Source organism: Scyliorhinus canicula, chromosome 2 (assembly GCF_902713615.1).
Source record: "Scyliorhinus canicula chromosome 2, sScyCan1.1, whole genome shotgun sequence".
Classification (NCBI taxonomy): Eukaryota; Metazoa; Chordata; class Chondrichthyes; order Carcharhiniformes; family Scyliorhinidae; genus Scyliorhinus; species Scyliorhinus canicula.
Window position 1 is genome coordinate 59,080,104 of NC_052147.1, and position 13,879 is coordinate 59,093,982.

The 13,879-nt window shown below is 44.0% G+C and overlaps 1 protein-coding gene across 5 annotated transcripts in view; it reads left to right on the top strand.

The window, feature by feature from the left end:
• samd4a (sterile alpha motif domain containing 4A) overlaps positions 1-13,879 on the top strand; it is a 237,761-nt gene that overhangs the window by 153,300 nt on the left and 70,582 nt on the right. For all 5 annotated transcript variants that reach the window (XM_038779283.1, XM_038779263.1, XM_038779301.1 and 2 more), the window contains one exon: positions 12,956-13,042. In XM_038779283.1, the coding sequence (XP_038635211.1) occupies positions 12,956-13,042 (87 nt within the window). The remainder of the gene's footprint in view (positions 1-12,955; positions 13,043-13,879) is intronic.

Here is a 13,879-nt window from a genome sequence, read left to right on the forward strand (position 1 = left end):
CACTGTTCCTCAACTGTTCCACCATAAAGTCTTAGCTCCCAGTCTACCTTAGCTAGTTCTTCTCTCATCCCCTTGTAATCTCCTTTGTTTAAACACAAAACACTAGTATTTGATTTTACTTTCTCACCCTCCAACTGTATTTTAAATTCCACCATATTGTGATCGCTCCTTCCGAGAGGATCCCTAACTATGAGATCATGAATCAATCCTGTCTCATTACACAGGACAAGATCTAGGACCGCTTGTTCCCTCGTAGGTTCCATTACATACTGTTCTAGGAAACTATCGCGGATACATTCTATAAACTCCTCCTCACGGTTGCCTTGACCGACCTGGTTAAACCAATCGACATGTAGATTAAAATCCCCCATGATAACTGCTGTACCATTTCTACATGCATCAGTTATTTCTTTGTTTATTGCCTGCCCCACCATCTCGTTACTATTTGGTGGCCGATAGACTACTCCTATCAGTGACTTTTTCGCCTTACTATTTCTGATTTCCACCCAAATGGATTCAACCTTAGCCTCCATAGCACCGATGTCATCCCTTACTATTGCCCGGATGTCATCCTTAAATAACAGAGCAACACCACCTCCCTTACCATCCACTCTGTCCTTCCGAATAGTTTGATACCCTCGGATATTTAACTCCCAGTCGTGACCATCCTTTAACCATGTTTCAGTAATGGCCACTAAATCATAGTCATTTACGATGATTTGTGCCACCAACTCATTTACTTTATTCCGAATACTACGAGCATTCAGGTAAAGTACACTTATGTTGGTTTTTTTACCTCTGTTTTGAATTTAACATCTCCAGTTTTATTCCTTTTGTTATTACTGGGACTATTCACTGTGCTCCCCTCAGTCACTGTACCTTGTACTGTCGCCCTTATGGATTTCTGACTATGTCTTCTCTGCCTTGCACTTTTCCCCTTACTTCCTTTTGTTTCTGTCCCTGTTTTACTACCTTCCAACTTCCAGCATTGGTTCCCATCCCCCTGCCACATTAGTTTAAACCCTCCCCAACAGCTCTAGAAAACACCCCCCCTAGGACATCGGTTCCAGTCCTGCCCAAGTGCAGACCGTCCGGTTTGTACTGGTCCCACCTCCCCCAGAACCGGTCCCAATGCCCCAGGAATTTGAATCCCTCCCTCTTGCACCATCTCCCGAGCCACGCATTCATCCTATCTATCCTGACATTCCTACTCTGACTAGCTCGTGCCACTGGTAGCAATCCTGAGATTACTACCTTTGAGGTCCTACTTTTTAGTTTAACTCCTAACTCCCTGAATTCCGCTTGTAGGACCTCATCCCGTTTTTTACCTATATCGTTGGTGCCTATGTGCACCACGACAGCTGGCTGTTCACCCCCCCCCCCCCCCAGAATGTCCTGCAGCCGCTCCGAGACATCCTTGACCCTTGCACCAGGGAGGCAACATACCATCCTGGAGTCTCGATTGCGTCCACAGAACCGCCTGTCTATTCCCCTAACGATCGAGTCCCCTATCACTATAGCCCTGCCATTTTTCTTCCTGCCCTGCTGTGCAGCAGAGCCAGCCACGGTGCCATGAACCTGGCTGCTGCTGCCTTCCCCTGGTGAGCCATCTCCCTCAACAGCATCCAAAGCGGTATATCTGTTTTGCAGGGAGATGACCGCAGGGGACACCTGCACTGCCTTCCTACTCTTGCTCTGTCTTTTGGTCACCCATTTTCTATCTCCCTCAGTAACCTTCACCTGCAGTGTGACCAACTCGCTAAACGTGCTGTCCACGACCTCCTCAGCATCGTGGATGCTCCAAAGTGAGTCCATCCGCAGCTCCAGAGCCGTCAAGCGGTCTAACAAGAGCTGCAACTGAACACACTTCTTGCACGTGAAGGAGCCAGGGACAGTGGACGTGTCCCTGAGCTCCCACATCGCACACGAGGAGCATGACACGGGTCTGGGATCTCCTGCCATGTCTTAAACCCGTGGTAAACTTAAACAACTAGAATTTCAAAATAAAAATAAATAAATTAGACAATGAAAAGAAAAAGAGAGACTACTTACCAGTCACTTACCAGGGTTAAAAAGCACCTCCTCACACTCTGCACCGAATTACCTCACTGCACCAAATTACCAAGTTTCAATCTCCCACTCTGTATGAGTCTCACTCCGGATGAGTCTCCTGGAAAAGTGCTCGCTTCAAGCTTGAAGCTCTGTGCTGCACTGGACTCTCCTGAGAAAATGTCTCCAGCAGATTCTGCTGAGAGATCCTCTTCAGTAGGAAACCTGCCTATTTGATTCTCTCGCTGTCTCTTACTTTAAAAAAAACATTGATCTTTGCAGTTCACTTGCCATGCTTACTAGCAGCTCCAAAATCGAAACAACTCTGCTTGCAGCTTTGGCGCCAAAAGCACATCCCTGAACAGGGCTTCGCATCAATTCTATGTGCAGGGCACATGACCTGTTCTCTGCTGCTGCTTCTGGCCGGAAGACTCCACGCAGCCTAATCCATTAAAAGGTGGCAGCGGCCGCAATTCTAGATGTAAAAACCGCAGGAACGGTGGGACCAATCGTTCTGCGATCACCCGAGACTCGCTTGCGACCCCCTGAGTTTGAAAACCCTGCCCTGCGACAATTTCCTAGCTCTAACCAGCACCTCTTCACACTGGACATCCAATCCCTCTTCACATTCGGAGGGTCTGAGGGCTTTTTCATTGAATTGAGGCCTGAATTATCCCCGTTCACCACCACTCTTCCATCTAGTTAAACTTGTTCTGATACTCAACATTTCTCCTTTAACATGTCTCAGTTCCTGTGAATAAAAGGTGTGGCTATGGGTATCTGCATGGGCTCCAGTTATGCCTGTCGTCTTGTGGGGCATATGAACATTCCATGATCCAGTCCTTAGTCAGACACCCTCCTACAGCTCTATTTCCATTACATTGGTGATGATTGGTGCTACTGATCTGGACCTGGAAAAATGTATTTTTATTTTTTTGGGGCTTCCAATTTCGACCCCTCTCCTTCACATGATCCACCCTCAACACTACCCTTCCCTTCCTTAACCTCTCTGTCTCCATTTCATGTGATAGACTGACCACCAATATTCATTATAAACCCACTGCCTCCCAGTTACCTAGCCTACAGCTCCTCACGCTGTGCTTCCTGTAAGGACTCCATCCTTTTCTCCGATGATGCCCCTTCAAAAACGATGCTTCTATTATGACTGCCTCTTTCCTTAACCGATGTTTCCCCCCTCTGTGGTAAATACGGCACCCAACTGGGTCTGTACCTAGGCTCTCACCCTTTCCCTCTCCTGTCCAGAATCATGATAGGATTCCCCTTGACTTCACTTTTCACCCCACTAGCCTTCGCATTCAAAGGATCATCCTCCAACATTTCCACCAACTCCAGCATGATGCCACCATCAAAGGCATCTACCACTCAAACCCCCGTCAGCATTCCACAGGGGCCACTTCCTCTGTGACACACACTCCTCCATCACCCTCCAGCTCCTCACCCCTTCCACAGCACCATTTCTTGCAATCACAGAAGGTGTAATATCTGCCCCGTTGCCTCCTTCCTCCTCGCTGTTCAAGATCCCAATGCTTCTTTCAGTTGAAGCAACATTTTACTTGCGCCTTCAATTTGGTCCACTGTATTCATTGCTCCCATTGTGGCCCCCTCTAAATCTGATCGAGGTACATAAAATACTAATAGGGCAAGATAAAGTAGACCGAATGTTCCCCCTTCTGGGGCAATCTAGAAAGAGAGGTCACAGATATAGTTTGAGAGGTGGTCGATTTAGAACTGAAATGAGGAGGAACTACTTCTTTAGAGTGCTGAATTTGTAGAACATGCTGGCCATGGTGCGGTGGAATCTGAGTCATTAAATGGTTTCAAGATGGGGATATATATATATTTCTGATTTTTTTTTAAACGGGTGAAAGGGATATGGTGAGGTGGATTGGAGACCAGGAAGAGATCAGCCATGATCTGATTGAATGGGGGAAGTAGGTGTCGAGGACTGAATTGCCTGCTTCTGCTCCTAATTCCTGTGTAACTTGAAAATTAAGTTGAGAAGGTGGCTAATATTTGTGAATTTTCAATTAGCGAAATTGACCTATTTTACTTTCATAGTGCATAGCACAGTTGCTTCACAGCTCAAGGGTCCGAGGTTTGATTCCCGGATGGGTCACTGTCTGTGCGGAGTCTGCATGTCTGCGCCTGCATGTGTTTCCTCCCAAAAGTCCAAAGATGTGTGGATTAGGGATATTGGCCATGCTAAATTGCCCTTTGTGTCCAAAAAGGTTAAGTGGTGGTTACTGGGTTACGGGAATAGGGTAGATACGTGGGCTTGAGTAGAGTGCTCTTTTTAAGGGCCGGTGCGGACTCGATGGGCTGAATGGCCTCCTTCTGCACTGCATATTCTATGTAAGGTACTTAGACTGGAGTAGACTTTCTGCAGTGAGTTTAGTTTGTATATACCCCATAAATGCAGCAACCTCATGCCATTCAATACCTGTCAATGGTGAGGCAGTTTGCATGATGCCATTTTCAAAAAGCTAACTGCGAAGCGATGGCACTCAGCCAACATCAACTATTCATTTGCCCCTTACTTAAGGTTGTTGTACCATTTGCACATAAATAACAGAGTAGAATTGGCCTCATTATTATGTTGGCAGGAAAATCTGGGGCATAATGTTTTGAAAATCAATGTAATATTACAGTAGATCATTTGAAAATGAGGTGTGCATCATCTTGAGAACAGTTATGACGTTTAGCACAGCGCTAAAGAGCTGGCTTTTAAAGCAGACCAAGGCAGGCCAGCAACACGTTTCAATTCCTATACCAGTCTCCCCGAACAGGCACTGGAATGTAACTTGATTTGAAGCCTACTTGTGACAATAAGCGATTTTCTTTTCATTTCATTTCATATGTGGATAACCTTATGAAGGAACCAAAATTCTTTTTGATGAGCCATTTGAAGATTTATCTGGATAAACTTTTCAGATCTATGCAACACTTCTCAAAATCAGTTTAGACAACCATAGACATCAAAATAAATAAACCAAGGTTGATCTAGTTTTCAATCACTTTCTGGGAACAGGTGGTCAATGCCCTCCTTGTAATAAAGTAATTGAGGTTATTTTTAATTTTTTTTCTTGTGTCTCACCTGCTTTTTCCCTTCTTTGCTCCCTTCCAAAGTCTTAGTGATCATTTAACTAGAAATCACCATCTTGCCAAAGAATTATTTATAATTGTTTGGTTTGTCAGAGTCCTTTCTGTTTATTTTCTCTGTTCCCATTTATTTTATATTACTTTATTATTTTGGTCCATTGACCCATAATTGGGATGTGCCTTTATGCAGAAGACTTCTGTTGAAGCAGTCTGCTCGTCAGGACACTGTTCCCAGGTTTAGTGTTTGGTCGAGAAGCCAGACTGCTCTGCACTGAGTGGATCTTGGGAACTAGTTTTAGGGAGTTGGATCAATTGGTTAACTGGCAATTGGTGGGTTGGCCATGGACAGTGTTCTGCCTGATAGCGGTCAATGATTGGTTCCAGAATGATGCTTTCTGAGAGGACTTGGCAGAAGTGTTTAGACCTTGAAAATGAAAGGAACAGTTTCTCACTCCGTCCTGCTTGCTGAAGTGAAAGAGCTGCTCTTATTGTCCTGAAAGCAGTGAGTGCCTGGCACATCCTTTGCTGCAAACCTGAATTGATGCTAAGTCTTCAGAGAGAGTAGACAACCTTGCCAGAGAAACTCTTCTCAAGCCTAGAAGGAACGAAGTACCAAAGCAATAGCCTGAATTTCAGAAAGACATTTACCGGAAGTCATCCCAATGCATCAAAGATCCTTGTCCCTCTATTTTTATTAATATTCCCTTTTCCACCATCTTTTCCCATCCGGTTTGTTGGTGTGGGTGTGTGTGTTTAGAGAGGGGGGCATGTTAGAAAGGGGAGGTTGGGGAAGGGGTAGTAGACAACTGTCTATTTAATTATAATACTGTACCTAATAAAAGGCTACTTGCGCATTGTTACAACCTGGTGACTAGTTTATTGGGCTCAATTCAGGACCTCAGGTATTTTAAATAAAGTCTAATTTCACCTGTGTTGCAACTCAATCCAGTGGGGGCTGGAATTGACCGCACTAGCCCAGGAAGTCATGACATAGGGGCTCTGTTCTGGGATCTTTAGAATGGTAGACAGCAAAGATTTGAGGTACAGTATGTATTGGAGGCACCAGGTTTGTACTAGTATAATAGGATGTCTCTGGAAGTTGCTAAGGCCTTCAGGTGGAGGACTTGTCTTTACTTCATTTACAAGGGCTTCAAAAGACCCAAGTTAATTGAATTGGCAGGTGAAGTAAAAGTAGAGGTAACAGTTAAAGCTAAGAAGGCAGACATATACGATGTATTAGTTGAGTGCTTCGGTCTGTTAGAAACACGAGCCTACAAGCAAGCAGTCCAGATAGTGTAGCATCAGATGCACTTTCTGGAGAGGAAACCGGTTTGGAGAGGAGGATTCACTTGCAGTTTGGGAATGAGAGGTAATTTTAAAAATGGAGATGTGGGGAAAAGGTGAAGAAAGAGATTTTTAAAAGAAAATTGAAATGAGGAAACTTTTTGGAAATGGGAAGATTAGCAAGGGAAGAAAGGGAAAAGGAGAGAGAAAATATCAACTTAAAAGGTTGGAATTAAAGGCAGAATTTGAGGAAAGTCAAGAGGGAGGAATAATCCTTCCCAGTCCAGTTCCTACTGGGATATGTGTAAGTATGTACAGGCCCGACCAAAATTTAAGGGAAAGGATGCAGAGGCATTATTCATGACATTTTCGAAAATAGCAACTCAAATGAAATGGCTGAAGGAGAAGTGCATATTGCCCGTGCAAAGTAACCTGACAAGGCAAGCACAGGATATTTATGCATCCCTGTCCGAGGGGGTGTCTCAGGATTACAACAAGGTAAAAGAGGTTATTCTGAGTGCATATGAATTAATTCCGGAGGCATATAGACAAAGGTTTCAGCATTTAAGGAAACAGCCGATTCATAAATTTAAACCTTTGTTCCGTCAGCCCCATAATTTTGAAAAAGATAGGAAGTGAGAGAGTGAAAGAAAGGCAGGTAGGTAAGAAATGGATAGCTGGGAATGCTCTTGAGATGCCCTCCTCAGACCAGGAAGGAATGTACTGAGGCTGGAGGTGAAACTCGAAGGCCTAAGTGTTATCATCTTGTGTTGGAAGTTGAGGAAATATTTTTGGACTTGCTGGGGTTCATGAGGAAGATGTTGAAAAGAGAACAGAAGTGGAGATTGCTACAAGGCAGACTGCAGCTCTAGCTAGAACTAGGAGACTTGAGGTAAATGCTGCATAATATGCAGGGTTTTTGTTTAAGGGGGAGATAACCCATTTTCATCAAATGATGTAGCCTATTTTAAGGGATGCAGCCTTCTCATGTATCCTATTTTAAGGGATGCAGGTGCTACACAAACTCTGTTAGTGGAGGGGAATTTGTTTTCCCCCCTGGAGAGCCCAGTGAAAGCTAAGGTAGTAGTGAATGGAATAAGTGGAGATTATGTTTTTAAAATACATTTTAGAGTACCCAAATCTTTTTTTTTTTTTCCCCCCACCTATCCTGCACATCTTTGGGTTGTGGGCGTGAGACCCACACAAACATGGGGAGAATGTGCAAACTCCACATGGGCAGTGGCCCGGGGCCGGGATCGAACCCGGGTCCACAGCATCGTGAGGCAGCAGTGCTAACAACTGCACCACTGTGCTGCCCAATAAGTGAAGATTATATTGCGGTTCCATTGTATGAAGTACAATTCGAGTGTGGTTTATTATCAAGTCCAGTAGTTGTCAAAGAGGTTAAGAATTTACCAGGAGACAGAGTAGACGTACTTTTAGGGAATGATTTGGCAGGAGTGAAGGTTACAACTTCACCCATGGTTACAGAGTCTGAGGGAAGATAAGGAGACAGAACAGTTAACGGAGCAGTTTCCAGATATTTTTCTGTCATTTTGATGACCAGGGCAATGTCTAAACAAAGTTCATGATGTGGAGATACTGGGGTGAGCACAGTAAGAAGTCTTACAACACCAGGTCCAACAAATTTGTTTTAAAACACTAGCTTTCGGCGCACTGCTCCTTCCTCAGGTTAATGAAGAGGTAGGTTTCAGAAACATATATACAGACAAAGTCAAAAATGCAAAACAGTGCTTTGAATGCGAGCATTTGCAGGTAATTAAGTCTTTACAGATCCAGAGAGAGGGGTAATCCCAGGTTAAAGAGGTGTGAATTGTCTCAAGCCAGGGCAGTTGATAGGATTTTGCAAGCCCAGGCCAGATGGTGGGGGCTGAATGTAATGCGACATGAATCAGAGGTCCCAGTTGAGGCCGTATTCGTGTGCGGAACTGGGCTATAAGTTTCTGTTCGGCGATTCTGCGTTGTTGCGCATCCTGAAGGCCACCTTGGAGAACGCTTAACCGGAGATCAGAGGCTGAATGCCCTTGACTGCTGAAGTGTTCCCCGACTGGAAGGGAACATTCCTGCCTGGTGATTGTCGTGCGATGTCCATTCATTTGTTGTAGCAGCGCCTGCATGGTCTCCGCAATGTACCACGCTTCGGGACATCCTTTCCTGCAGCGTATGTGGTAGACAACGTTGCCGAGTTGCACGAGTATGTACCACGTACCTGGTGGGTGGTGTTCTCACATATCATGGTGGTACCCATGTCGATGATCTGGCACGTCTTGCAGAGATTGTCATGGCAGGGTTGTGTGGTGTCGTGGTCGCTGTTCTGAAGGCTGGGTAGTTAGCTGCAAACAATAGTTTGTTTGTGGTTGCATGGTTGTTTAAAGGCAAGGCAAGTAGTGAGTGTATGGGGTGACCTTGGCAAGATGTTCGTCTTCATCGATGACTTGTTGAAGGCTGCGAAGAAGATGTCGTAGTTTCTCTGCTCTGGGGAAATACTGGACGACGAAGGGTACTCCGTCGGTTGTGTTCCCGTGTTTGTCATCTGAGGAGGTCAGTGTGATTTTTTTGCTGTGGCACATTGGAACTGTTCAACAAAGTTCAACACCAGAGATTGAAGTCACACCACCATTGGGTGGTAGAATAGCCAAAACTATCGTTCAGGATGAGGATAAGTCCAAGGAAGTGTTTGGTAGGTGTAGAATCCTCACACAATGAGCACCTGGAATGAAGGGTAGGATGCAAGAATAAAGGTTATTGATAAGTACCTTAACTACTCCACTCCACGAAGGGTTTCCTGCCCCAATCTACGCTCAGGCTGGGTTTTTTATACTCGGGGCTCCCTTCGTTATAGGTGAAGTCCCGCCGTGTTACTGGGACAATTCCTATCCTGTTGAGGTCACGGGGAACCAGGGACTGGCGATTGTCGTGCTATGTCCGTTCATCCGTTGTCGCAGCGTCTGCATGGTCTCGGCAATGTATCACGCTTCGGGACATCCTTTCCAGCAGCATATAAGGTAGACAACGTTGGCCGAGTCGCACGAGTATGTGTGGGGGATGTAACAGTAAGATTCATTCATTGAGGCTGGGAGGCAGACCTAGAGATGTACAGTCAGCTCTCTTAGAAGTTGAGGCGAAGTGGGTTCCACAGTGCTGTTACGTTAAGAACAGAGTACTGATTAGGAAGAGGCGACATCCTCAAACCTGCAGACGAGATTGGACGGTTGTTCATCAGATAGCGGTGCCACACAAATATCATAGGGAAATAATGCAGGTAGCACATGAGATGGCAATTGCAAGACATGGGAATTTGGAAAACTCTCGCACCAGTCAACAGGCATCTTACCTGGCCAGGACTGCATAAGGATGTAGTGCAATTCTGTAGAAAATAGGCAAACTACAACAACCAGGAAGACAAATATGAAGTTAGCTGCTGAACAACGGTAGTAACTTGAATGCTCTTCTCTGAAGTGGCAGGTTTAGCACAGTGGGCTAAACAGCTGGCTTGCAATGCAGAACAAGGCCAGCAGCGCAGGTTCAAATCCCGTACTGGCCTCCCCGAACAGGCGGCGGAATGTGGCGACTAGAGGTTTTCACAGTAACTTCATTGAAGCCTACTTGTGACAATATAGAACAGTACAGCACAGAACAGGCCCTTCGGCCCTCGATGTTGTGCCGAGCAATGATCACCCTACTTAAACCCACGTAACCCGTATACCCGTAACCCAACAATCCCCCCATTAACCTTATACTACGGGCAATTTAGCATGGCCAATCCACCTAACCCGCACATCTTTGGACTGTGGGAGGAAACCGGAGCACCCGGAGGAAACCCACGCACACACAGGGAGGACGTGCAGACTCCACACAGACAGTGACCCAGCCGGGAATCGAACCTGGGACCCTGGAGCTGTGAAGCATTGATGCTAACCACCATGCTACCGTGAGGCCCCAAATAAACGATTGTATGATTCAACCAACACCTTGGAATCTGGGTTTAGCCCATTTTAATTGGTCTATGGCGATTATGCATGGGTCCATTAATGTTGATGAAAGAGAAGTTCCCCAAACGAAAAGCCAAATCCTCAATGTTGGACCATGTGTCTATGTTTCTGTAAAGACTCACGGGAGCTCGTCAGGGAGCTCAAGAGCATTTAAACATTTCAGGATAAAGAATGAAAATCTAGGCAAACAAACATGCGAGGTCCATAACATTCCAAACTGGAGATGAGGTACTGGTATTGTTGCCTTTGCAGGATGAACCTGTAAAAGCGAAATTCCTCGCCCCCTATAAGGTAGTTAAGAGGGTGATTAAGGTGACTTGCATAATAGCTACTCCAGACCATGGAAAGAAAGACTGATTTTGCCAAATATATATGTTGAAGAAATATAATCGTTGGGAAGAAGAAAGGAAGGAACTAGTATGTCAGGTGGTAGAAGTCATGGAAGAGGACAGAGGTAGTAAGAGTGAGGTAGGGGAAGAGGTTGATAGTTCACAGAGCGAACCACCTGTGTACGACTAGTAAATATAGTAATACCAGAACAGTTAGATACTGAGTTTGCACACTTAGAAGAAGAGCAACAAAAATTTCTCATAAGACACAAAGATTTGTAGGGACACACCGGGGTGCACTGCATTACCTGAACATGTATACATAGATGATGCCAACCTCAAATAGCATCCATATCGACTGAACCCATAGAAACGAAATACAGTGCATGTTGGAGAATCATTTAATTGAGCCGAGTAAGTGTAGCTGGAGTTTGCTGGCCATGATCGTACCCAAGCTAGATGGGACAATCTGGTTCTGTATAGATTACTGAAGGTCACTGCCATCGCCAAAACGGATTTGTATCCGATTCCCAGGTTGGAGGACTGTATCGATAGGATAGGCAGTGCCTTGTGCCTTTTGAAAATCAATTTGTTAAAGGGGTATTGGCAGGTTCCTTTTAAGGCCCAGGGCTGAAGAGAGATACCTGCCTTTGTGACTCAAGGGATTGTATCAGTGTAAAGTAATGTCATTCGGATTTTAAAACACACAAGCTACTTTTCAACGACACAAACTTCAGGTAGTGACTGCATGGTTTATTTGGGCGACATGGTAGTTTACATGACACATGGAAGGAGCATATAGGACAATTGGAGGAGTTGTTTAAACAACTGCAGTTGGCCGATTTAGTCATCAATTTGGCCAAAAATGAGTGGTACCCAAGACAGCCAAGGTAAGGCTGTTACTGGATTTCCCCGTTCCCAAAACGAAGCAGGAGATTGAGGTTCTAGGCATGTTTGAGTATTTTAAATAAAACCTAATTTCATCTGTGTTGCAATTCTGGGTCAGGCAGGACTGAAATTGACCACTCACTAATCCAGGGTGTCATGACAGGTAGTACAGATTTGATTATTGCTTGAAAAAATACATGTTGAAGCTTTTCATCTTCCATTCAGGACATTTGCAAGAATACCAAATGGTAAGTGTGGTAAAATTACCCAACGGCCTGAATCTTAGGCCTGATACAGAATTGGACACGCAAAATTGCCCCTTAATTGGGGGGGGGGGAAATAATTTGGTACTTTAAATGGAAAAACAAAACAATTTTGGTACTTTAAATTTAAAAAAACATAGGGCATAAAGGGACATTACCTTGTGTGTCTTGTGTAATCCATACATAGGCACAGTAAGCTGCAGGCAAATCCTATCATGTATCACCCAGCAGCCTGTATTTGCAAAACTCAAAATAGTATCCAACATTCAATGTTGTTCTGCGATTGGACAGTATTTGCTTTACAATTCTGAATGAGTCAAGATTTATGCTGACAACCAATTTAAGGTTAGCAGTCAGGCTTGCAGTGTAGCACGCTTATGAATGCTAGTATATATTTTAATCAGAGCCCTGTTCTTTGCAGACTGAACGTGTGCGCACATTGCACCTATTTCAACTGACCAAAAGAGATGACCAACATTCTCTGGTTCATTCGCCAGGACAACACTTAACCAATCAGAGCCAGCCTGCCTGGTTTGATTTTTAACAAAGCTTGGCAGTTAACTGCCAGCCATCAGCTAGCTGGTGCATTCTCCATGGCAATGCCTCTACCAATAATCTCTTGTCAACCAATCAGCATTCTCTTATGAAGTATGAGTTGTTGTTCCCTTTACATTTTGTATTATTGGGAATGTCCTGATAAGTGCAAGACGAGAAGCTTTGACATGTCTTTTTTCAGCAATACTAAAGATTTATTTCTTCTAATTTGGTTCAAAGAGCATTGACTGACGTGACGTTGACAGCTTGACCTATAACCATTTTTTAAAAAGTGGTCCCACCAGCGGACAATATTTTAACCTAGTCCACTAATTATGCCTCATGAAGCAATTTTAATGCAACGTCTAAATTTAAATACTAAAACAATATTTTATTATGGAGAACACAATTTAAAATGATCAAACTCTTTTAAATTACCATTGGATTTGAGACCTGCTCTTTTTTCTTGCTACAGAATGTTACCAAAGGTGCAAGACACAAAATTGTCCTCAGCATACAAAAATTGAAGGAGCGACAGAATGTGCTCAGATCATTGGAAAAGGTAAGAAATGTGCAGATGCAAATGTTCTTTTCTCTTCCATACATCTAATTTAGTCTCGGAGAACATCGTTTTGTTCAAACATCTTGGTACAAATCTTATTTCCACATTCTAGTCCTTGCTGTGGCTTGCAAGTATATGGCCAAAAGCTCTGCCATCTGATATGGGCAGATTTTACTTCAGCTTAATTTCTCGACTGTTGTGTCATACACATTTCAAATTATATTTTATTGTTGAGTTCAAGATTGTATAATAGCTCCCCACTTCGCTCAAGTCACTTAGTTTTCTACAATCTTTCACTCCTTGCAGTTCATCAGTTTCCACTCTATCTTTTCTTCACAACAACGTAAATAGTCAACTGTCAAATTAGCTTTTTAATTTGTCCAGACAATGTAAAGGGTGATAGTTTCCATAAACCTGTTAATAGACACTGATGAGCAGTTTATAGAAATGTCATGCTACAGGGACTTGCTGTAAGTATATATTCAGAATTGTATCTTGATGGTTCTTCCTTATGTTTAGTTTAAACCCATTCTAACCTGTTACAACCAACCTACTTTACAGGTTTATTTTTCTTAGAAAATTAATGTTCATTCCCTTCCCCCAACGGAGGAAACTCCAATTAATCATTTCCTTCTCATTCTTCTGATCTGGCGTCAGACGCGCTACCGTTGCGCCACAAGCCCAAGTGATTTCTTTCTCATTCTTAACCTTGCTCTTCCCCACTGACCATTGCAATATTGTAACAGGTTCCAGACACAGGTTTCCGGTCCCATGATTGTTTGGATTCTTTTGTTTGGGTGGGTTTTTTTTTGATACCCTGACCAAAGCATACAATGT